Source organism: Tyto alba, unplaced genomic scaffold (assembly GCF_018691265.1).
Source record: "Tyto alba isolate M040663 unplaced genomic scaffold, T.alba_DEE_v4.0 Super-Scaffold_38, whole genome shotgun sequence".
NCBI classification, from domain to species: Eukaryota; Metazoa; Chordata; class Aves; order Strigiformes; family Tytonidae; genus Tyto; species Tyto alba.
The window spans coordinates 8365505-8388247 of NW_024881313.1; the positions used below are offsets into that span (position 1 = coordinate 8365505).

Sequence of the window (22743 nt, forward strand, 5' to 3'; positions counted from 1 at the left end):
TGTAAATATTCTTCTTTTTTATCTGTTTGTGTATCTGTTTGTGTATTCAGATTATGTGGTCCATAAAGAAGATATTGAGACACTTTTCAGTCTAGGTGAGTTTTCTAACAGTAGGTCTAGAGTCACGCCTTCCTCAGCTCTTATTCAAACTTATGAATCTTTAATTATATCCTGCAGAGTAGCAGTCCTTCAATAGAGGGCAAAACACCACCACTGAATCTCAAATTTAAGATAAGATAGTCTTATATGGAGTTTAAAAATTAATTTATTTCAGCTGAAAAGAAATTGATGCTGCTCTTGCATTTTAAACTGTAAACCCCTGTATGAAAGTGCAATGTTATTTGTCCCAACTATTCAAGAGGTAATGGGCACAAATTGGAACAGAGGAGGCTCCATCTGAACATATGAATATCCTTTTATACTGTGAGGGTGATCGAGCAATAGGACAGGTTGCCCAAAGAGGTTGTGGAGTCTCCATCCCCGGAGACTTACAAAAGCCATCAGGATGTAGTCCTGGGCAACTAGCTCTAGCTCACCCTGCTTGAGCAGGGCAGGGGTGGACCCAATGACACCCTGAGGTCACTTCCAACCTCAACTGTTCTATGGTTCTGTGATTCTATTCAGAAGTTCATAATCTTTGAAAAAAGGCTTTCAAGAAAATGGGTGTAATACCTAATGATCAGCAGAGTTCTTGGCAGAACTTTGTCCTGTGCACTATCTAACTGCAGCTGCACACACTGTTAAGGACAGTTTTCTCAGGAACCTCTGTGTATTTCGTATAGAAACCAGGAACCTAACTCAGGGTCTATATTCCACACTTGAAGCTAAACATCTTCCTGATGTCAGGTGTTAAAGTTTCTATTTTCTATATGTCTAAATCCCTTAGCCTACCTGGCCCCTAGCTCTTAAAATTAGCAGTGCTTAAACATGGCATTTTTGGACTTTCACTTGTTTTTAATGGAAAGGTTTTATTTTTGCTTCAGTGTGAACAGGCTTCAGGATGAGAAGCAAATCACTGAAGCTAATACTTCATTTCTTTGTAGAAACTTCTTTAGTTATTATACAGAAATGTATCCATTCCTCCTGTCAGAATTTATATTCTTTATATTTTATACATATACAACTTTGTATCTTTATAAAGTTAAATAAAACATTCTTTCTTTAAATTTAAAAGGTGCTCCATACAGTGTATCTGACAGGGTGTAACCCTGCCCCTGCAGTGGCCTTAGCGCCATCTTTAACCCTGCTATCGCTGGCTTAGTTAATTCCTAAAATAACAAACATCAGGGCTGCTTTAAGTCTCAGCTGCCTACAACAGTCCCGTTGCAACTGGTACCCTGAGGAAGATAACCATATTCTTACCAGGGTCACTTAGGCCGTAACGTGACCCCAAGCTGTGCCATCCACCAAGGAGGGGGAAGCATAAGAGTGAGTGGTGTAAGACCAAGGCAATCCTCAGGTACCTGTTTAGGACAATTTCACAAGCTATTCATACTGCCAGAGCAGGAGCCTGTATCTGGCCCTGGGGGTCTACGAATCCAGCGAACAAGAACCCATGATTTAACAGAGCAGAATTAGCAGCATGTAGATTTGCCAAGAAAACGGTAATGGACATGAAGGAATACCATTTTGTCTTGCAGAGGAAGCTAGTAGAGACCAAGAACACAGAAACAGACATTAAAGTCTCTGATGGAAACAAAGAGTTCCCTGTCTGCTTTGCTGAAGATCTAAAGAGGATAGCACCAGAAAACTCATGAAATGTTGGTGCTTGCAGGCTAACATATACAACCGTGATGGCCTGTTTAATCACAACTAGTTTTAACTGTATTGGGAAAGAAAGCAGACAAAGAACTTTAAAAAACGGAGTGGTCATGGAGATAAGCTATGTACCATACATATAATTAAAGTTGTATTACTATATGAAATAATAACAGTCATTCAGCTATAAATATAACCATAATTGCTGGGATAAAGTATCTAAGAGATGGTTCCATATGAAATTTTGTAATTTTGTAACTTTGTAAAAGCAAAGAATACAAACTACTACCTAAAAGACTTTGTTGGTAACTTTGATGGCTTTTATCAGTCATATCTATAACCCTAGTAAAATAAGCATTCGTCACTGTATCTTACACACTGTGCACTGTTAAAAATGCTGTGCCTGGGTGTGGAAAAAATGCTTCTTTTTGTGGCTGCCACACATTGCTCAGAAATTTTTTTAAGGCAGAGGGTGTTATAGGGCAGAGGGTGAGACAGGGAGGTAGAAACAAGGGTAAGGCAGAGCCTGCAGGAGCAGTACTGCCCAGGAGGCACCTCAGCACAGAGCACTTCCCAGGAAAGGAGATTTTTGTACATAACCAGAGGAGCTGTGTGGGGTTTTGTGTTGTCCAGGCAGGCATGAAAATTTGCTGGCCTTAAGCTTTCCTGGAGGGAGGACACTGTGGGACTAGGGAGACATTTGTTTTCAGCTTTTTATTTATTACATCTTTAGAAAGATCATTTTAGTTTCTGTTCTAAGAAAACATAGCAGTAGAGGTGTGAAAGATGGCTGAGTGATTTTTATACAGAATACTTTTAAGACTCAAAAACTAAGAACTCGGGGGCTGAGGGGGTTGATTAAGATAATTATGTTATGCACTAGATTAGTACAATTTACTATATGATGATTCCTCCGTAGCCATGTGTGACAAAGGCCTTATGAACAGTAATAACCAAGCTCATTTGGAATGAGAGTTTCAAGTTCAATTTAAGTTATTTACAGATTATGCAAAGACACCAGAGTAGCAATGACCAAACGCAGGAGGTTTATTTTGGTATTGATTGAACCTGACATATCAGAAAGAACCATCCCAGGAACGTATCAGATTCTGGTTTGGAGGAAACTCATTTCAATTGCTTTCATTCTGTTAAATGACCCCTAACTACCAACAGGGCAACTTTACACATGTGTGTGTGCACACACATACATATGATAAAGCATAGAAAGGGCTCGTGCTTCACTTGTTTCAGCCGAAGTGGATGTTCAAGACAGTCTCAGACCATGCTTTTAACTTATGTGCCTTTTTTCTTGAGTGTTCTTTTGCAAAACTACTTCTTAATGAACTCCAACTTTTTTTTTTTTTTTAATGGGGAATAACCATGCAAATCCCACCAGCTCTTGATAGTTTATTGTGTAGGTCTCTTCTGTTTCAAATTTGTCAAATTTAAAATATATGGCACTTACGTGTTTCTATCGCAGAAAAGAGTGCTGCCAAAGCCAACATTGACACATTTAAAAGATACACAGAGTAAACTAGAGAATAATCCTTATGATGGGTACTTTACTTAAAATAATTAATTCCAGCTTATAATAGTACTGAATGGGGTCATCTGAGGCTGAAGAAAACCATTTCAGAAATGTTCCTTTGGATTTTCAGTAGTTCCATGCTGTGCTCTAGCACCAAGTTGCCCATGACGATGGTAACTCATCTCCCATCACAAAAAGAGGTTCTTATTAGGTATACTCTTTTTAAATCATATTTTTCACTCGTACAATTTTTTTTTTCCTGCCAGTCAATTGTAAGATATTAAGGGACAGCCAGAGAAATGTACAATTTGCTATCAGAAAAGAAGTTAAGACACATTTAATGTCCACAAAACAGCAGACAATAAAACAACCATTACAAGAACAAATACTATTTTGAAGGACATCATTCAACAAAGTATAATTATTGTAAAATTATCGTGCTAATATAATTGACTATGTGAACTCCAACTTCTTAAAAGTAGTATTAATCGTTTAATAAACACCTAATATATGGCAACAGAAAAAGTGGCAGCATCAGTATGAATCATTTGGTTAACAAAAGGGAAATATCAGCAACCTAAACTCTTTCAGAAAAAACAATAATTTGGCAAGCTGAGTCCTAAAGGTGAAATTCTCTGCAAGCATTAAGAGTCACAAATGAAATCTGAAACTCAAGAGAGACCACAGTTGCAGAAACTCTCATTTTCCTCTGATACTTCTCTAATGTGGGGTTTGGACAAGCTCTGTACTCATCCAGTTGAGCAGCAGGAGGGAAGCGCCTGCTGCGCAGGACAGCCGGGTGCAGGCAAGGGGAGAGTCTCTCCATGCCCGTAGCTGCCTGTGAGGGTAGTAGCATGCTGGCAGGGCTGGGGGGAACTGAGCTGAGCATCTGAGTGGGTGTAAGGGAAGCAGACGGGCTGGACTGGGAAATAAATGGGAAGGCAGGGCAGGACAGCATCCCCCAGTGCCACTAAGCCATTAGACCATGCGCTCCTGAATTCCACCTCATTATTGCAGAGCAGCGACTGGGACACTGTGAGTGTTCCTTTGCAACATACTTCTAGCACATCTCTATTTTTCTGTGGTAATGCAAGAGAGTAAGGAGATCCTTCAGAAACACTGCCAGGAAAGAAATCTCTCTCCACAGATGCAGATCTTTTAGGGCCTTCTTTCTGAAGATGAAGATATTAGGTGGAGGGTGGCGACAATGATTCCCAAGTTCATGAGTTATGCTGCATGCAAGGAACCATATGCAGGGCACTACCTGTATTTCTTCCCCAAGCTCCAAGGAATGTATCATAAAATTTCTCTTATCTGTTAAAATTATTTATTGGATATAGCTAATGACTGCGGTGGAATTATATTCACCCACTTCCGCATACTCCCCTCTTCTAAACATCTGTGGTCAGCCAGCAGATTATTAAAAGCCATCTGCATAAATCTGTTGGGGAAAGGAGAGAGGAGCAAAGGTAGATACAGAAAAACATCTAGACAGGAGAGCTGCAGCGCTGATTCCATATAACATAAATACCTCATCATGCATCAGCAGGTTTCCTAAATTATAAAAAGCTCAAAAAAGCATGATCTTCATGCAGTGTTTGTAGGCTCATCTCCTATTGTAATATTGCCAAGATGACTTTCATCACGCATGTAAACAAATTCATGAAAAAAGGAAAAGCAAGCATTCGACTCAGTATGACCACATTTCTCATACTATATATTTCAGTCGTGCGATTCTTTATTCTCTATTACATATTACCTCAAAAGTGTATTAAATGGATCTAAATGAGTGCTCATTGTATTATTAAACAAACCCCCCAAATCCTTTATTTTGATTGTTTAATATAATCAAATAAAAAGCATCCAGATTAAGACTCCCCAGAGAAGGGACAATTTGTCCTGATTTACTGTAATTTACTATTATGGCAGCAGTAGAATTTCAGTAAACCCTATTGTTTTACATCCTTAGCACTGTCATATTGATGCTTTCCCCATTAGTCAAGGAGATCAAAGAAATCTGATGTCTCACAAGGGGTTTGAACTACAGTGAAGAGAACTCTTAATTCCTGGTCAGTTTTTGAACACTGTCCAAATCAGATGAACAAAATGTTGCTGTTCTCAGACAAGACCTGTGTGGAATGGGACTGATAGTCTCAGGAAACTCAGAATAAAGTAAAGAACCTTTTGCCTTGCGGTACAAGTTTGACTCATGCCCAGCTCTGTAGTGAATCTCTCAATTGTTCTGCAGACCTTCATTATTTATTTTGCAATCCCAACCCTTTTCTTAGCAGCATGTACCTATAGTTCCAACTTGTAACTATCACTCTATGCAATAGCAAGTGATATCAGTAGAGACCATGTAATAAGCATAGAAATTGAAATGTCCTGTCCTTCCTGAAAGGGACTTTAAATGTCAGATGCCAGTCAATAAGGGGCAGTTTGCATTTGTCAGTTTCTACACTCTAGCTAGGCGGTGAAGACATTTATCTTCAGTATTGTAAATATTTTTGTTTTTTAATTAATTGAAAACATGTCCATAAAAAACCCTATTATATTCATTTTAATTTTAGGAAAACTATATTAGACTTTCTAAAAACATCTATATTGATTCATCAAGTTGTAAGAAATATTGGGCAGTTCATACCCAACTACACTGACAAATTTGATAATTCTCATGTCAGAAAAGCACTTGTTAAATGGATTACTTCAGTTTCTCATTCCTGAGGCTTCTTGTCTCGGCCTGTGTCTATGCTAGATAGTTTGACTCTGTAGTTATCCTAATGTCACCATGACTGTGTCAGGTAAAGGCATCTGTGATTCTCTAGTAAGTACAGTGAGCAGATAATCTACTGCCTCTACCGCTGCAATCTGGAGCAGTAGAGAAGTATTGTGAATCTGCCACTGTGAACATTGGGACATGCAGCTCTTCTCAAAGAGCTGTGGGATTTCAGAACAAATCAGTATGTCCTGTCTCATAATTTACTTTTTTTTTTTTTCTTAAGATGACACCAAACTGACAGCACACCATCTGATAGCAATCCACAGTGGTAAACTTCCAGGGAAAAACTACAGCATGTTTCTCTACTGCTCTCATCTTGCCGTTTACACGTTGCAGAACTGTTATAGCTTACACGCAGTTCTTGGAAGGTGCTTTTTTGTCATCCAAAGATTCTGAAGCTGCGGCAGATCATTCCAGATTCCTATCAGAGCTTAATCCTCCCACTCAGTGCTCACAGAACAGGTCCCAGATAGTTGCTTCACATATGTATTTGCTCAATACATGTACATGGATGTGGTCAGCTTCACTTATTTCCCCTCAGAACTTCACAAGTACGCTACAGAATTGGCATTTTCCCTATTCTAGAAAGAGTTGATCAATGGAACATGTATGTTTCTAGATGAAAAATGGCAGCAAGATGGAAAAACAGCATGTTAACTCATAAAGGTAGATTGGAACATACAGATCTCTGGGGCTGAAATCTTACAGCTACCTACAGTCTCGTCCTGAACACCATGTAGAAAACCCCAGAATACACTGCAAAAATCCCCCTAGCGTCGTTTACCATGTGAGGGTGTTGGGAGCAATTTACCAGCAAAACCCAGGTTTGCATGGATGCAATGACAAAGCAAACATAGGAGGACTCTGCCAAAATAGCTAATGTCAGGATCAGTGCATTTCCAGAACTTCTGCTAGTGCACTTTTCTTTCTTCTGTCAGTCGGGCCTTAATGACCTTTTGATAACCTTAAATTATAAATACCACATGCAGATTCTTAGTTCATACAGTTGGCATGGTGGCATGTAAGTCATTGGGCTTCACGCTGGAAGTATAGGAGCAAGTTAGATAAACACCTGTCAGGAATGGCATGAGTATTTCCAATTCTCTTTCACAGCAAATCCTTTCAATTTCTATTTTGTTGATGATTTGGAATAAACCAACTACTTGACATGTCTAGTGAGCAATTACATTTCCTGTCTCAGCTGCAGGTTGCATAAGACCACGTCAATTCTCTGCACTGTAGACAAAAATTCTATTTAGGATCAATGATAATTTTACAGTAAACTACAAACTAGCAAGAGATTTAAAATATTTGTTTACAGACTGTTGCAACGTGAGTAGCAACCAAGGTCTCACAGTGGCTGATGCTTGATTCTTTTCAGCTGTCCATCACACACACATAAACCACCAACAGCATTCATACTGTGGAAAGACAACACAAATGTACAGAGGTAAGTGGTAAAGATTCTGCAGAGGATTCCACCTATGTCAACTGCACACTGGACATGTGCTGTTTTCTTATCAAAACTTGCTTTTATGTTGCCTTAGAGACTGGCATGTGTCCTATGGTCACCAAAGGTAAAAACTAGCCCAAAAATCCTTCTTTACTTTCATTGGTCCTGCTGAGTGGGAATGATGCAGTGAGTTGTGTATTGAATCCTACTGTCCCCAAAAAACTTAATGGGGATGAAGTACCCATCAGGAAGGATGCACAACAGAATCCCATATGATGTGTTCTGTCTTCGATCCGAGATTTCCAAATTTGTACATTTTGCATAGCACCTAGCTAATGATCTCAGTGTCTGAATATGAAAGCTTAGTAACTGCATTCAGCTGGGTCAGAGCTATAGCACTGCATTTCACCTGAGCACGCTGTCGTTATGTATCTATGTATTCTGTATCTATGTATATATACACATAAATATATGTATGGTTCTTCAAATATGTAGCTTATGTATTTTGACTGAAATAAGACAGACACACAGGAGGAGAATTCTGACTTTCAAATACATTTTGGGAATTCTTAAAATCCTCGTACAGTGATAATTCTGAAATATTTATTTCTGTCTTGATTTTGGAAACGGGAATGAATCCCTTAGTATTTGGACTGGCAAGTGAATAAACAGTTTCCTTAAGGAGACACGTTAGCTCCAACACTGTTTATTGCGGCAAGCCTGCGCTCGGGCTGCATATGGCGTACCTTTAAATAGGGCTGTTAAAATACCAAATAAAATGTCAAAGTCCGTCAGGTCTGAAGCTTTTATAAATTGTTTAGACTGGAGATTATTTGGGTTTTGTACCTCACGCCTCGCAGGCCGGGCGGGCGGCGGGCGCGGGCCGTGCCCCGGAGGCCGAAGGCGGCCCCGCCTCAGCGTTGGCCTTCCCGCCCCGCGCCCGCCGCCGCTGCCGGCTGCCACGGCGGTACGCAGGCGACTGAACCGCCAGATTAATTAAAATAAAAAAAGAATACAAAATTCACTTCAGAAGGAAGGCAGCGCCACAGCCACTCGCCAGGCCACGCGTTACCTCCCCGCAGGCACCGGCAGCCCCGCGCTGCAAACGCCCGCCGCCCGCGCCCCGGCAATCCCCCGGCCCGGCCCGGCCCGGCCCGGCCCGGCCCGCCACACCTCCGCGGCCGCCCCCCGGCCCTCCTCCCACCGCCCTCCCCAGCGAGCGCGGAGCGGCGCGGCTGAACAACGCCTCCCTTCAGCCCCTCCCGCCCCGCCGGCCCGGCTCTCCCACCCACGGCGCGGCCCGGACCTCACCTTCAGCTCCCGGGAGGCGACGCGGGCCGCCAGCTCGATGACACAGCCCACCGCCATGCGTGCCGCCCCGGCCGAGTGCAGCTCGTTCCAAACGGTGTCACTGTCCACCTGAGCAAACAGCCGGCCCCGGGAGGAAGGCAGGGGAGAGGGGGGGAGGGAGAGGGAGAGGGAGAGCATGAGAGAAAACAAACCCGTGAGGGAGGGCTGGCAGCGTGACAGCCCGTGTACAATAACATCAGTCTTCCGTCCCGGCCAGCTGAAAGGCCTTCTGGACATGGCTGTGCTTGTGCTTTTTCTCTGCACGGGCTTCTCCAATGGAAACACATTCCTGTCATGCCTCGCTGCCATTCCCTGTTTAGATTTCTCATTACAAACAGTGTTCCACCGGCCGGGCCGGGCCTGCTCGCCAGCCGCCCGCCGCCGCCTCCCGCGTCCTCAGGCCGGCCGGGCCGCGGGGACCTGCCAGCGCCGGGGCGGAGCGGCGGCCCGGGGGGACACGGGGATCTGGGGGTGCCGGGACAAAACAGCGTCCCGGGGGGGGGACGGGGGGGGGGGACACGGGGACCTGCCAGCGGCGGGGCGGAGCGGCGGCGCCGGGGACCTGGGGACCTGGCAGCGCCCGGAAAAAGCATCGCTCGTTGGGGCCGGCCACCGCTGGCTCCAGCCGCCGTCACGGGCAACCCGGGCCCCCAAAACTCACCAGCGGTCACGTCCTTAACCCCTTTTTTTTTTTAAACAAAAAAAAACCACAACCAAAACAAAAGCAACAGAGCAGGAAGCATTCATCTCTCCTACCCGGGCAAGAGTCGGTTTGAAGTGACTCAAATCAGAACGATTATTTGGGTTAATTGCAGGAGTCGGTATCTCCGGTATCTGCTGTATCTCCGGTTTTGATGAACTAAAAAGTTTTGGCTAAAAGGCTTTAGGTCCCACTTCATACCAGAAGAATGTGGTTATTTAAAGCAGAGAAAATTATCTTTTGCACCTTCCAAATGATCAAGTGTGACGTAAAATACTATGTGAATATTATATAACACAGAAGGATAAAACATTATCAAAATATAAAGATGGCTAAGCAGCACTGCTCTACAGCTTCAATTGGTATGGTAAAATTTTACTTTTCAAATTTATTTTTAGTAGCTCTTTATCTGCAGAAACATATCAAATGAATACAGGTGATATGTTGTATAACCCTTATATGATGTTATGCCAAGCAGACATGATGGTGTGAAATAGTCTGAAAAAGTCATCCAGAGAGACAGCCAGACTTCCTTGATGCTCCATGGGAAGTGCATTTAATTGTATCATACTGTACAAATTTATCATGAAATGAAAAACGTTTAGGGATAGACAAAATACTGTGGCAGATGCTATTTGGATAACTTCCAAGCACACTGAGACATGTTTTCAGTTTGAACCAGAAGCTTCTGTTCCTAATTTTTCTTTTTTCAAAAAAAAAAAAAAAAAAAAAAAAAGTAAAGAAGGAAAGAAAGAAATCAAGTAATTGAAAATGGATGAAACTGCTCCTCGAGTCTGGAGGTTCTGAGGAATTTCTCTGATTAGTCATTTGAAACAGAAAGAAGCTTGATCTTCTCTACACCTGTCAAATGTCTTTGCCATTACTGTTACAATAATATTATATTTCAAGCTACTAAAGTGATCTTATTTTTCAGTGTACTGGACTCAAGTTTTCTATCATTTTGATCAGTTTTGTATGCATGCAGCAGAACTAATGAAAATAGTCTTATTCACAGTAGACCTGAATAAGAAGACTGGATTTTGCTTGCAAAGTTTAAAATAACAGTAATAACAGCACACTGTGTTTTCATCTGAGAAACTCAAAATGTTGTACAAACACAATTAAGCATCATCAGCTTGATATGGAATGATTTATTATATTTGTTTTGCAGATTGGTAGCCTGAGATTTGAAGAAATTAAGTAGCTTTCCCAAAGACGCACAGAAATCAGTAGGTAAGAAAATTACAAGAAATAAGAAGGAAACCAAGTAGTAAAAAAAAAAATAATGATGTATTTAACATTAAGCAGACCTTCAGGTTGTCTCTCTATTGCTTTAAAGCAACTGTGAATCAATTTTCGTTTTTAAAACAAATCAGGAGATAAATAAGTATAGGTCATTGGTTAAATCAATTTAATCAAACCATAATAAAACTTGAAAAATACTGTGCAGTACTTTAAATAAAGAAGTATCAACAAGAGGGCTGGGAGGGAGTACTTTCTTACCATTTTTATGGATAGCAAATTAAGGTTAACATGAAGGAGTGGCTGATGAAAATGATTCAATGGCAGCTGCTCAGTACACCAGGGCACGAGCAGGAGCCTGCATCCTCAAAGGGACTATGATTCATTTCCAGGAAGGCCGATTAAGTTAAAATTGTAACCACAGCTTGAGAGTACCCACCCTTCAAGACAGTTGTCTGCTCTGACACATGAGACGGCAGTCTCTCCAACCACTGAATGCTGAGTATTGGCCGGGGTACGGCATTTATCATTTTCTGCTTTCAAGTGAGTGTGAGGAGACTGAACTGGAACAATCAGACCAAATATCTCCCACTGAAAAATCTCCCTCAGACTGCCTGAATGACTGCTACTTAAATTATACCTGGGCTGAAGGTAAAAATGGTCAATCGGGAAACAAAACAGCATTTCCTGAGGAATTTTCAAAAATGACCAACTAAATGTACACAGGAAACTCAGGGTATTTTAGCTGGTCTCTTGGGCATGGTACACATAACAAATGGCAAGCTCTCAAAGCCAGGGTAGCCAGCTGAAGCTGCATACCTTAGTGCACAGTTATAATAATACGAGAAAGCTAACATAAACATGTGAATAATTACCCTGAAAAGGCACAGTATTACAAAACTAGGTGTCAAATTCTATTCCATATTAATCAAAAACTAAGACTGAATTTTTGAGGAACATCTCATGAAGAACAACCTAGAAAAACTTTAATCACACAGCTAGTGCTTTAACTGTAACAACTGGAAAATGCCATCTCACTCTGGTTTATATCTCTATTAGTTCTATGCATTGCCTTAAATGTTTCAGATGTTTAAATAGAGATTTTCTTTTAGTGTTACTCAGTGTTTACTTTGTAAATTGCTGTTGAAATACAGTGATATAAATGGCAAACCCATTAAAATTACAGCTACTAGTTGGCCCAGTTGTCAAGCAGTATATGAAATGCAGCTATGTAAAATCATACTAGATATGCTTTTCTTTATTCCTGTGAGATGAAATGGTTGGATTTTATACAGGTGGAGGGATTAGGATTAAACACTGTGGTTTCTGGTCCTAGTTCAGGTGTTTATAACATATATCTGACAGTCACTCTAGAAGCTGAGTGCGCATGAATTTGTGACAAATGTGATGCTCTCTGAATCACAGACTGAAAAGGTCAGGTGGAATTTTATAAGAGGTTATTTTTGTTTTGCAAGTGCTTTGGAGCAGCTGAGGAATTCAGTAAACACCCTATCCTGATTAGGATTTTTTTTTTATATATTAAAATTTACAGAAAATACAGCATTTGTAGCTTAATTATGACACAGAATATTAGCCCCTTTTTTTCCTGCTTAATTATAATATTGTTATTTTCATTTAAGAGTCCTTTAAGAAAATTATCAGGGTAGGAGAGTGTTCTGAATGTCTAACCAAATGAAAAAGAACATTTTTTCAAAGCATCAAAATGTCACTGTTAAAGTATGAGCATACTACACATTTTGTTATCAAAAATCCTATCACTGCTGCATCTCTTCAAAGAGGGATTGTGCATGATAGCACCAAGAGCCAGAAAGCACGAGCCCTATCTGAACACTGACTTTCTAACGCACATATGGATTTACTTCACTCCGAGTTTCCTGAATGAGCACTGTAGGTTGTAGGCTTTTTCAAGCACATCTAGTATAGCTCAATCATTGGCATGTGTAGCAAAGCTAATACTCTGTAAAGCTACAGATGATAGAAATTAAGCTACCTGTCCCTGAAGTGGATGTGGAGGCATTAAAGAGGAAGGGAATGACTTAAGTGAAAAGAAATGTAGGTAACTTTTCCTGACTGAATGCAACTAATGTTTCAAGCCCTGTGTGCAGAAATTCCCTGCTTTGCACTACAAAAAGAACTTGATATGAATGTTTCCTGCAAGAAATATCTCTGCGATAACTTGACTTTCACAATGGAGACCTTAAGCATACTGAAAACGAGCTAAGAAACAAGAAGCCTTGCAGCAGAGATGTTTCAGCAGATAGAAAGCTTGTACCATAACCCCTCATGGCTGGAATATATTTCATACTAAGGAAGCCTGACTATGAAGTTTGAAAGTTACCCAGGCTGTGGCACGTGTATGTGAAGGTGGAGAGGAAGGATATGGAAATATGTCAGAAAGTGATTGTTTATTTAAAGGCCTTTTTGAAATCACCACGGTTGCTGAAACTGGAAATGTTACTTGTCCTGCTATTTACATTTATCTGGAACCTACCTCAAAGAAGCAAAGAAGTAACATGAATAATAATTCTAAAACATTTAAAAAATATATTTATAACCGCCTTTTGTTTTACCTGTCCCTTCCCCTGCTAGAGAACCTCTTCACTCCGCATCCTCTGTTTCAGTCCTCCTTCCTCTGGAACACTCCTGGGATCTGCCTAATGGTCACTGGATAACAGGTCTGTTGACCAGAGATGCTGCTCATAGTCTGATGCACCCTTCCATTTTTCACACCCTGCATGGTGTATTCATCTGTGTAAGTTGTTTGTCTTTCTTAAACTCTGAAGTTGCCTTAAATACACATCCACTGATCAATCTACAGCAATATCAAAGAGAGCACAAGCTCTCTGACAAAGCATCCTAGAGCTTGCCCTCTCTTGCTTTCCCTCTCTCTCTCACACACACATACACACAATTTGCAGTTTAACATAAATCCAGCTTCCACAGTGGAATCGTGATTTCACTCCTAAAAGGAATTAAAAATATACTGACTCACTCATCCTGCTCTGGATTCTCTGCACAACAGTTGCCATCATAAAAATCAAAACCAGCGCTCCTAGATTTACCACATGTCCCTACCAGAGGTACTCTACTTATGCTCTGAGAATAGTTCAAAAACACATTGTCATCTACCTGTTCATGGAAATTTTGACCTGTGATGATCCTTTGACAGTAGTGATTGTATTTTGTATTCTATGTGTCTAATATCCTGGACAACAAGCGAAAAATTATCAGTTCTTTACAGTAGTTTAAAAGGACTCTTTGCCTTTTCTTTAAAAAGCAGAGGTTGAGCTCAGCTGTTCTTGTGTGGAAGTTAATCTAGTATGCAACTCAGATGGATACTTTTCAACACAGATCTGGAAATACTACTACATACAAAAAACCGCCATCCTTTAATATAAGTGTTTATAAAACTGAGAAGTAAATAAAATCTAGTCAGCTAAAAACATTGTAGCTATATGCAGTAAACAAACTGATTAAAAAATCTGAGAGAAATCATATAGGAGAGAACAGATCTCCTCGGTGATACTGCAATTTAATAAAACTTGTGTATTGCAGAGTGAATTCCTGTGCTTTAGCTTTAAAAGTGTTCAGAGCCCCACACTCTTCCATTTATGCCAGAGCAAACATGTTTCTGTCACTGTTTTGTTGTTTTCTTGGTTTTTTGTTCTTTGTTTTTTGTTTTTTTGTTTTTTTTTTTTCAATTCCCTGGCATAAAAATAGAAATTAAATATTTTCCTGAAGCGTTGCAACCTCTAAAAATTGTGTGTGGCATTTTGCTATCACTTCCATCAAGGAGTCTGTCATTCTTGGAGACAGTTGGTGCCAGCAAACACTAGAGCATAAATTTGTAATACTCTGCTCCTGACCATGAGCTTCCCAGGTGCCACGCTCATAGCTCTCACCTCCCACTCCTACAGATGTCCTGGTGATCATTCATCACCTCTGTGATTTCCACTAAGAAGCAAAAGGTCTTCAACGTGCTTCTCAGCTGCTGTTTCATCTCACCATGACTAAAGAAGCGAAGGTGTGCACACCATCTCCAAGGAATGACATCTAATGAATGACCTGTCAGCCATGTCTCTCATTAAGGAACAAAGGAGAAAAAGTTTGCATGGCTGACGTCTCTTCCATAAATCCCACATACAGGAAGTGTGTAAAAAGCAGGCTACTTTAGAAAAAATAAGTACAGTGAGCTTCCTTTATTTTTGCTTCTATTTTATAGCTGTATCAGAGATTTATTCTGTCAAAGGCATTTCCAGCTGCTTTAATGTAAAATGCCTGCCATGCAGAGTACCCAGAATATCAGCTTTTCATACTTGCTTGCCTACCAGTGTGGTTTACAAATAAATTGTGAAGGGGATGTGATCTTTAGGCTCCAGTGGGATGAATAGTTCAAAGGATCATCACAAATCATTGCTTAACCAAAAAACACGGAATTCACTTGGGCTTGCATTAGCTTCTCTGTTGTGTTTGAATAATTTCTGCAGGAGAATTTATCAGCAATAGTATTAATGGAAATTGACTTCTAAAAAGAATTTTAGAGACTGTTAATTATGACCTAAAAGCCCCTTTCAAGGTAAGAACAGGGAATCTGGACAGTATATGTACCCACCATGTGTAGAATATATAACATCTTTCAAGTTTTACCTGCCAGTAATCATGTAACTTGTAAAGCTACTATAAATCAAAGCCAATTTTCAGAAAACACTCAGTAAAAGAAATCTAAGTAAAAATTAACAATTGAATGCCTAACAAAGTTACTGATGGTGGCAGTCAGCCACTGATAAAAATGCAGCTCCCCTACTTTTGTACAAATGGAATTCACCTTAGGATTTGTAAAAAGCAAGTATATATGTGGGTTCTTTATTTAAAAATATATATCTTTATATTCAAAATGAGAATCAGAAAATAATCAGGCTAAGTCAAACTGAAGACTGAATAGATTAATAACTTCAGAAGAACTAGTTTGATTCCGTTACTCTCTTAAACTAACTTTTATGACAGGCTTTCAGAATCTCTGCGTCTCATAAAGGATACATTAGACACCCTAAAGGATCTCAAAACCTTAGTGAAACAGTGATGTGTGGATCATTGGTAGGGGGAATGGAGGGAGGATAGCATGGATTAGATGTGGATTAGAACTTGTTTTCAGAAAAAACTCATAAATAAAACACTTAGGCCCTGATTCAAGTCTCAGATATGTGGCATATATCACCAGATGCTTGTAAAAAATGTTACTGCACTTTCAGTCCTAGCCTTGAGTACTCTATTAGTTTATCTTGACATTTGTTTTACTATTTCATGGATTAGTGTGTGAAAATGCTTGTGCAACTGACTTCTTATGTTTGATCATGCAGTTTCCAGGAGTTCATGGGCAAATAGAACAATATGTAGTTGGTTTGCATACAGTAGCAGAAAATACAACTTTTATGTGCAGTATTCAAGCTTATTTTCTAAAAGTTTCATCATTTGTTTCTGAACACATTTTAGCAGTACATAGCATTTCAGCTTTATTCTTGGATGTAGATGATCTCTATGTTAGAGGCCACCAGGAAGCTACGCTAGAACCTGGTGTTAATTCAGACAAGCAACACATGAGCATTTCTTATTAAGAGAGCTTTTCTGTCCATCTTGGGGGCTAAATTCTATTCAATAAACACATGATGTGTTTTTAAAGTGCAAATGTGAGTTCTGCCTTAGTTACAGAATTACCATCAAATCCATATGTGTGTGTGTAGGATTAAGTCTGGGAAGAGTGAATAGCATTAGTAAATTGTATATGGTACTATTCCAGTATTTACATTTAACTTCTGTGTGTGTGTGTGTGTATATATATATATATATGTTTCATATTCTGACAAATAAGAAGTCTTCCTTGCATAATGGTGGCCTTTGGCTACACGATAGTTTTTAGGAAGTGCACAAAATGAGGTAAGACCTTTCAAGATTTGACTTTATGGTAGTCAATTAACTTCACAATAATTTTCTGTGTTTCATGTGATGTTTCTTTGTTTACAACTTTAATCTGGTCCAGTACCAAGGAAAAAAGGTCTTCCGTTAAAAAGGGGAAAAAAAAATTATCTGAGGGACCAAATTCTGTGTTTGATGGGTTGGCAGATTACCACTTCTGAGCTTTCTATGCTTGCCTGATGCAAATAAAAGCAGTCTGGGACTATTTTAAAATACTCTGTTGTGCCTGCAGCAATGCCAAGGAATTATGTCTCTTAGTTGAACAGTTTCTCCTCTCACTGGACTCAACATCAAGCTCTGTAGTGTATGGCATAGGGCCACCTCTATGCCATGAAAAGGCAAGAATGAGACGAAATATCTGCCCTTTAGTGTGAAGAGAATTTTTCCCTTTTTGTGGCCATGGTATCGATACACTAAATGTGGCGTCCCCTCCCTGCCCAGAGATGAGACACAGTTGCACTTCCCAGATCCAGAGATGAAGTGTCTATCTCAGTAAAGGCAGAATATCTATTTCCTGCCCTGATAATCCAGATTCATGTCATCATACTTGTTAACTTTTTTTTTTTTTTAAAATGAATGTGCCTAAAATTAGGAATTTAGTTCCTTCAGTTCCCTGACAATGAAAGAAATCAAGCACCTCCAGTCAGTTCTTTCGATCTTCAGTGGACTGACTCCTGCTCTAGCGATGCACATGGCTCTCTAATGGTTATGTAGACAAACAAGGGTGGTCAGGGTCCTGCTTTGGCTGTTTCAGTAATTTGTCTAAAATTAGGTACATGAAGCTGAAAAGTGAGTCTTCAGAGAGCTTACTTTTCTGACCTGAAAGTAAATGTGCCGTTTTTGTCTCCTTACCTTATTTCTTCTTTAGTTTGCCTGCTCAAGGAGGCTGTGAGCTTGTCTGCTAGAAAGCCTAAAATTCTCTATGCTTAAGAGAGCTTGGCTAAAGTGTAATGTCAATTAGTCCATTCCTACAAAGCATAGACCACTGAAACAGCCAGCTCTCAGAAATTGATGGGGTATACCACATAAAAAGTGCATTTACCAGGGCTGCTGGGAGTACATTACACCCTCATTCCCTCACGCTGTGGATAGCCTAAATAGGTTTATCTGGAACTGCATCAAGTGACGGAGCATGAAAACCTTTGAATGCTCTGGGATGACAAATCTGCAGCCCTCGCTCTGGTCCTATCCCCGCTGGCCTTACGTTGTGCCTTGGGGTGGCACAAGGATGGCCTTTTTGATCACATATTTTGATGAACTCTGCAGAAAACATTACGCAGTCAACACTGTGTAACTCGAAGTCCTAAATAGTCGTGCAAAATATATTGATTAAAGTATAATGTGCCTGTGAGATTATTTTGATTAAATCTTGGAATTTCTTTAGGGGAGGTGTAGCTGCCAGAGAGTCTTAGGAGGTAAAGAAGTCCTTTGTTCCCTGAAGTCTTCCACAGTCTGCTCTAAAATGTTATAACTGGCAAATTTCAGTAGGTTAATAAGGTGACTCGGTTAAGTAGTTTAAATTAATAGGTGAATATATTGGCATCATGGTGTATTAATGATTTCACAGTGTTTGACATCATACGGAGTAGATGAGCTTCTAGGAATAACAGACTGCTTTCCCCAAACAGGAAACAGACATATTTTCAGTTGGTATTATGGAAGGACTCTACCCATTTTGGTACATCCAGGGATATAGGGGAAGGACACAAGTTCAATCTATCGTCTGTGTGGAGGTGGTGTTTAATTTGAGTGTCCAAACCAAAGACAGTCTGATTTCTTTACAGCCAGATTTGTATGCAGATATAAGGAGAGACCCCTAAGCAGCCTGGAGCCTAAAATCTGCTACAAGGAGACAATGCCATTGCCAATACTTTAATTTTTACACGTTTGTACCATGGTAATGGAACCAGGTTGGTACCATTAGCTCTTATACAAATAAGAGTAATAAACAGTCATAATGTGTAAAGGTTGAAAATTCTTCCCGGGCTCAGACTGAGAAGATCAAGGGAAGAATGAGAAGCAGCAGAAAAAAAGTAATATTGTTGCCTGGATGATTTACTAAAGTTGTATACTAGTGAAACCTTGCCTTTCTTACTGCTTTTCTTCATGTGTGGTCAGGACAAAAAGTGGTACTGTCCAGCTACCACAGCAAGGAATGCCAGGAAGAAATTCAACATTCAGAAAATACGAATATTTTGTAAGTTTTGTAAAAATGTAGAGATATTTTATAGCTTTACATTTCTTTTCTGATATGAAAGTTAACTTCAGTTAATGAAACAAGGCCAGCAGCTAATGAAACAAGACCATCTCATCCCAGCAAAAAATCTCATTTCTGTTTTACTTCCATAACAACAAAATTAGAGGAAATGCAATGGACTTTCCATATGTACAATCCATTCTTAGCCATTCAGATGGCTCAATATTTAGCCTATGAACCACTGTGTTCAGCTCACTAAACATTTATTCTGCTAAAGTCTGACTTCTTGCAGGGTGATGTTCTCCCCCAGCTCCTCTTGCAATTTAAAGATCTGACTTTACACGTCACAGGTTTAGAGCAGTGTCTTCTGAGGGTGGGAGGAGAGCAGGGGGGATTGGATAGCTGCCCAATTTCATATGATAAAAGTGAAATTCTCTTCTGTCTGCACGACAATCCCCAGGGAACAACGTATGAAACCCAAACTTAAATAAAATCATATCCTGTTTGCAAACATCATATTCCCTTTGCTTCTCAGTAATCTGGACCCATAAACCCCAGCACAGCTTGAGAGCCCATTCCTCATCTAAACAAATGCCATAAGCCCCTTTATACTTTTACAACCATGTCAGAAAATAATATTGACTGCCAATAGTGATGTGATTGGAGTTGCCTCCTCTGAGCCATAAAAGAAGCAGTCTGTTATCAATTTCTCTAAATGCACCAAGGGAATTATGGGTCGGTTCAGTTCCAAGTTATAAATGACAATTCAAAAGCCGCAGAAGTGTTTGAAGCTGGGAGCCGATGATGACATTATCATAAAAGCCTGCTCTTCTTTGCTTTTGTGGGTTTTTTTGCCTATCAGCTAGACAAAAAAATATGGCTGAGAAATGACTTCAAGATTTCTTCACACAGCAGCAGGTCAAACAGGCAGGAAAACAATCACTATTTTTAGTGACAGACTGAAGCAAGGAGATGAAACTTACTCCCATTAAAAGTAGATTTCTGTTTCTCTTATTGTCATTTTTACAGCACAACAGAAGGGCAGGAATTGCAATAGATGGATGCATTGATCAAATGATCTGTTATAGCTCTTGTGGCTATTTACAGATGAAAAATTGTGGAATGGTCTGATAATCTTCAGACCCAAAAAGTAATTTGTGGTTATTCTCCCCATTTGGCCACTTCACCTGCAATCTACCCACCTCTCCTGGAAAACTTTTCACATTCCAAACCTCTGACCAGCTGCAAGAAACCATCTCTTGTTATTAAAACTTCTGGCTGTAGAGCTGCTAGTCTGTCTCCAGCACAAGGTATTTCATCCCCCTGGTATTAGAATTCTTTAACAACAGTTGGTTCTGGAACAACGTTAAGCTTGAAAAAAGAATAAAAAGCATTATTGCAAGAGGGAGGTCCCATACTTCAGCGAATGTACTGCTGACCCTGGGTAGTCCTCTGATAAAAAATTAACCATCATTGAAAGAAAACAAGTTAGGAGCAAACTTAGAAGGTTAGACTTAGACAACTTTTTTTCTTTCTCTGTGGGATCTGTTCAGTTTGGCTGTCAGTATGAAACACCTTTGTGCTCTTAGATAAGAGCTAATTATTACTTATATAGTTTCTTAAAAAAACGTAAAGTTTATTGTTTGATTTCTTCCGAAAGCCTAACATGTACCAAATCAAATTAATCAATGACCCTGACATAATCAGTCCCTATCACTACCTGAATGAAAATTCATATGGATAAAAAATGTTTACAAAATCAGTAAGCGGTAGCTTTGCATGCATTTTGCACTGGTACAAAAGATTTAGAGTTATGATGGAACAGGATCAGAAAATATTAGTTATGGACACTGCCTCTTGTTTGCTTTTCACAATTCTTGGAAAAAACTTCCTTTTACTGTAACTATAAGTAATGTTCAAAGAAGAGGATCCCTGATCTTGACTGGAGTTTATTCGTGCTGTTAGAACAGAGATAACAATAAAATAAATAATATAGTAGAATTCAGGGTTACAGGTTTGACCTTTGGTCAGTTTGACCTTTGTTTGTGAGCAATGCAAGTCATCCCAAACTCATGCCAATATAGTCTTTATAGCCCATCAGCTGATCATCTCTTCAGTGCCTGTGAAGCCCTAGGTTCTAGTCCTTGCTCCAAGAGCAGTTTCCACTTTGTCCAGTGATTCTCTCAGGTGAAATATATAAGCTGTTTGTGGAGCAGGGACTCAGAACTAGGGCTTCATTTTATTTATAAATGTATGATAGGTAGATTATGGCCTTAGAAACATGGGCTTTCTCCTGCTTATGCTCTGTCTTACTGCTCCAGTGCTCTTTCCAACAGGGGCACAGCTTGAGTGCATGGTGTGCGAGGGTCCCCAACCAGAAACAATCTATGTTCTCCTCAGTGGTAACGACATCTGCTAAGAGATGGGGGCTCTGGTATTAAATCCAGCCTGAGAGTGGATAGAAATGAGCCTACGATTCCCATCCTCTGTGTGAGTAGTCTAACCACTACTCTATTTAATAATAGAAGAGCTGCATAATAACAGCCAGCAAGGTCCCCATATGGTTAGAAGACAATAGGATCAAAGAGCTCTGAAAACCATTGTTCAAGAGACAGCCATAAAGTCTCCTGCAAGAATGGAATTCTTTTTCTCTTAATACTTCCTCACTGTATTCTTTAGCAAACAAGTAAGCAAGAAGGAAGAAAATAAATGAAAACAAAAATTTTAAAACAATTTTTCCATCCCTCCTCAAGGTCTTTGTATTAATTACTCTTACTACTTTACATTGATTACTGCTTTGTAACACTCAACTGAGTTGAAAGCTACTAAGTAGCAATGTTTCTTCTTTCTTCCCACCACTGTTTTTGAAAGTAAACTTAAGAATTGCTTTCCACACAGTTTGAAGCAGCTCCCTTTCCCAGAGCTCATCTTAACCAACAGACAGCTAAATATCCCTGAAACGGAGCTCCTAATCTGATTATTTACCTTGACAAAGGTCATAACCCATTCTTTTAAAAGAGCCCCACAGCAAGCCTGACAATAATAATATGTAGAAAGGCAAACTAACTAGAAAAAAAATAAATAAAAGATCCATTTCTACAACATGTTCTTTAATCCAATTTCTATGATTTTAAATAAAAAATAAAACAGACTCAAAAAAGTGTAGCTAAATTTAACTGTTAAAAAAAAAAAAAAAGTTATACTGAGCATTTCTGACTTGCATTAGCTTTAGAATGGACAACATGCTTTCATTAGTAGGATTTCAAAGCACATCTCTATTCAGGATTTTTAATACCACAATAACTTGCTTTGTAGAAAAATCTTGTACTTTAATATTCAAAGTGTACCAGAGTCCTGAGTACTTTCCAAAGCCCTCAAGAAGATTTGTCAAGAAATTTTACATCATCTCCATTTAGAAGCCTGAACAACATCCTTTCCCAACTTTATTAATCTCTTGTTCAATTTTCTCTAGGTTTCTTAATAATTGCAACAACAGTGTGAAAAAATACCTTTTTTTTTATATACAGAAATGTGTGCATATGTGCACACAGTAATGCACAGAGGTGCATGTGGATGTGCATGTCTACATGTCAGTATGTAATGTTAACTGATCCACAAACAGAAATGACCACCAGGTTTCAAAATTAGCAAGCTGGGTGTCACCAAGTTTTAAATTTTAGGCAGAATCCTCAGCAAGCTAAATCCATAGTGGAGGAGCTAAAATGGTTATCACTTCCTGATTCTT

At 39.7% G+C, this 22743-nt stretch overlaps 1 protein-coding gene across 1 annotated transcript in view; it reads right to left on the reverse strand.

The window, feature by feature from the left end:
* Window positions 1-22743, reverse strand: part of HDAC9 (histone deacetylase 9) — a 284673-nt gene that overhangs the window by 106811 nt on the left and 155119 nt on the right. Inside the window, exon 17 of the mRNA XM_042802206.1 lies at window positions 8830-8937. Coding sequence (XP_042658140.1) covers window positions 8830-8937 — 108 coding nt within the window. The remainder of the gene's footprint in view (window positions 1-8829; window positions 8938-22743) is intronic.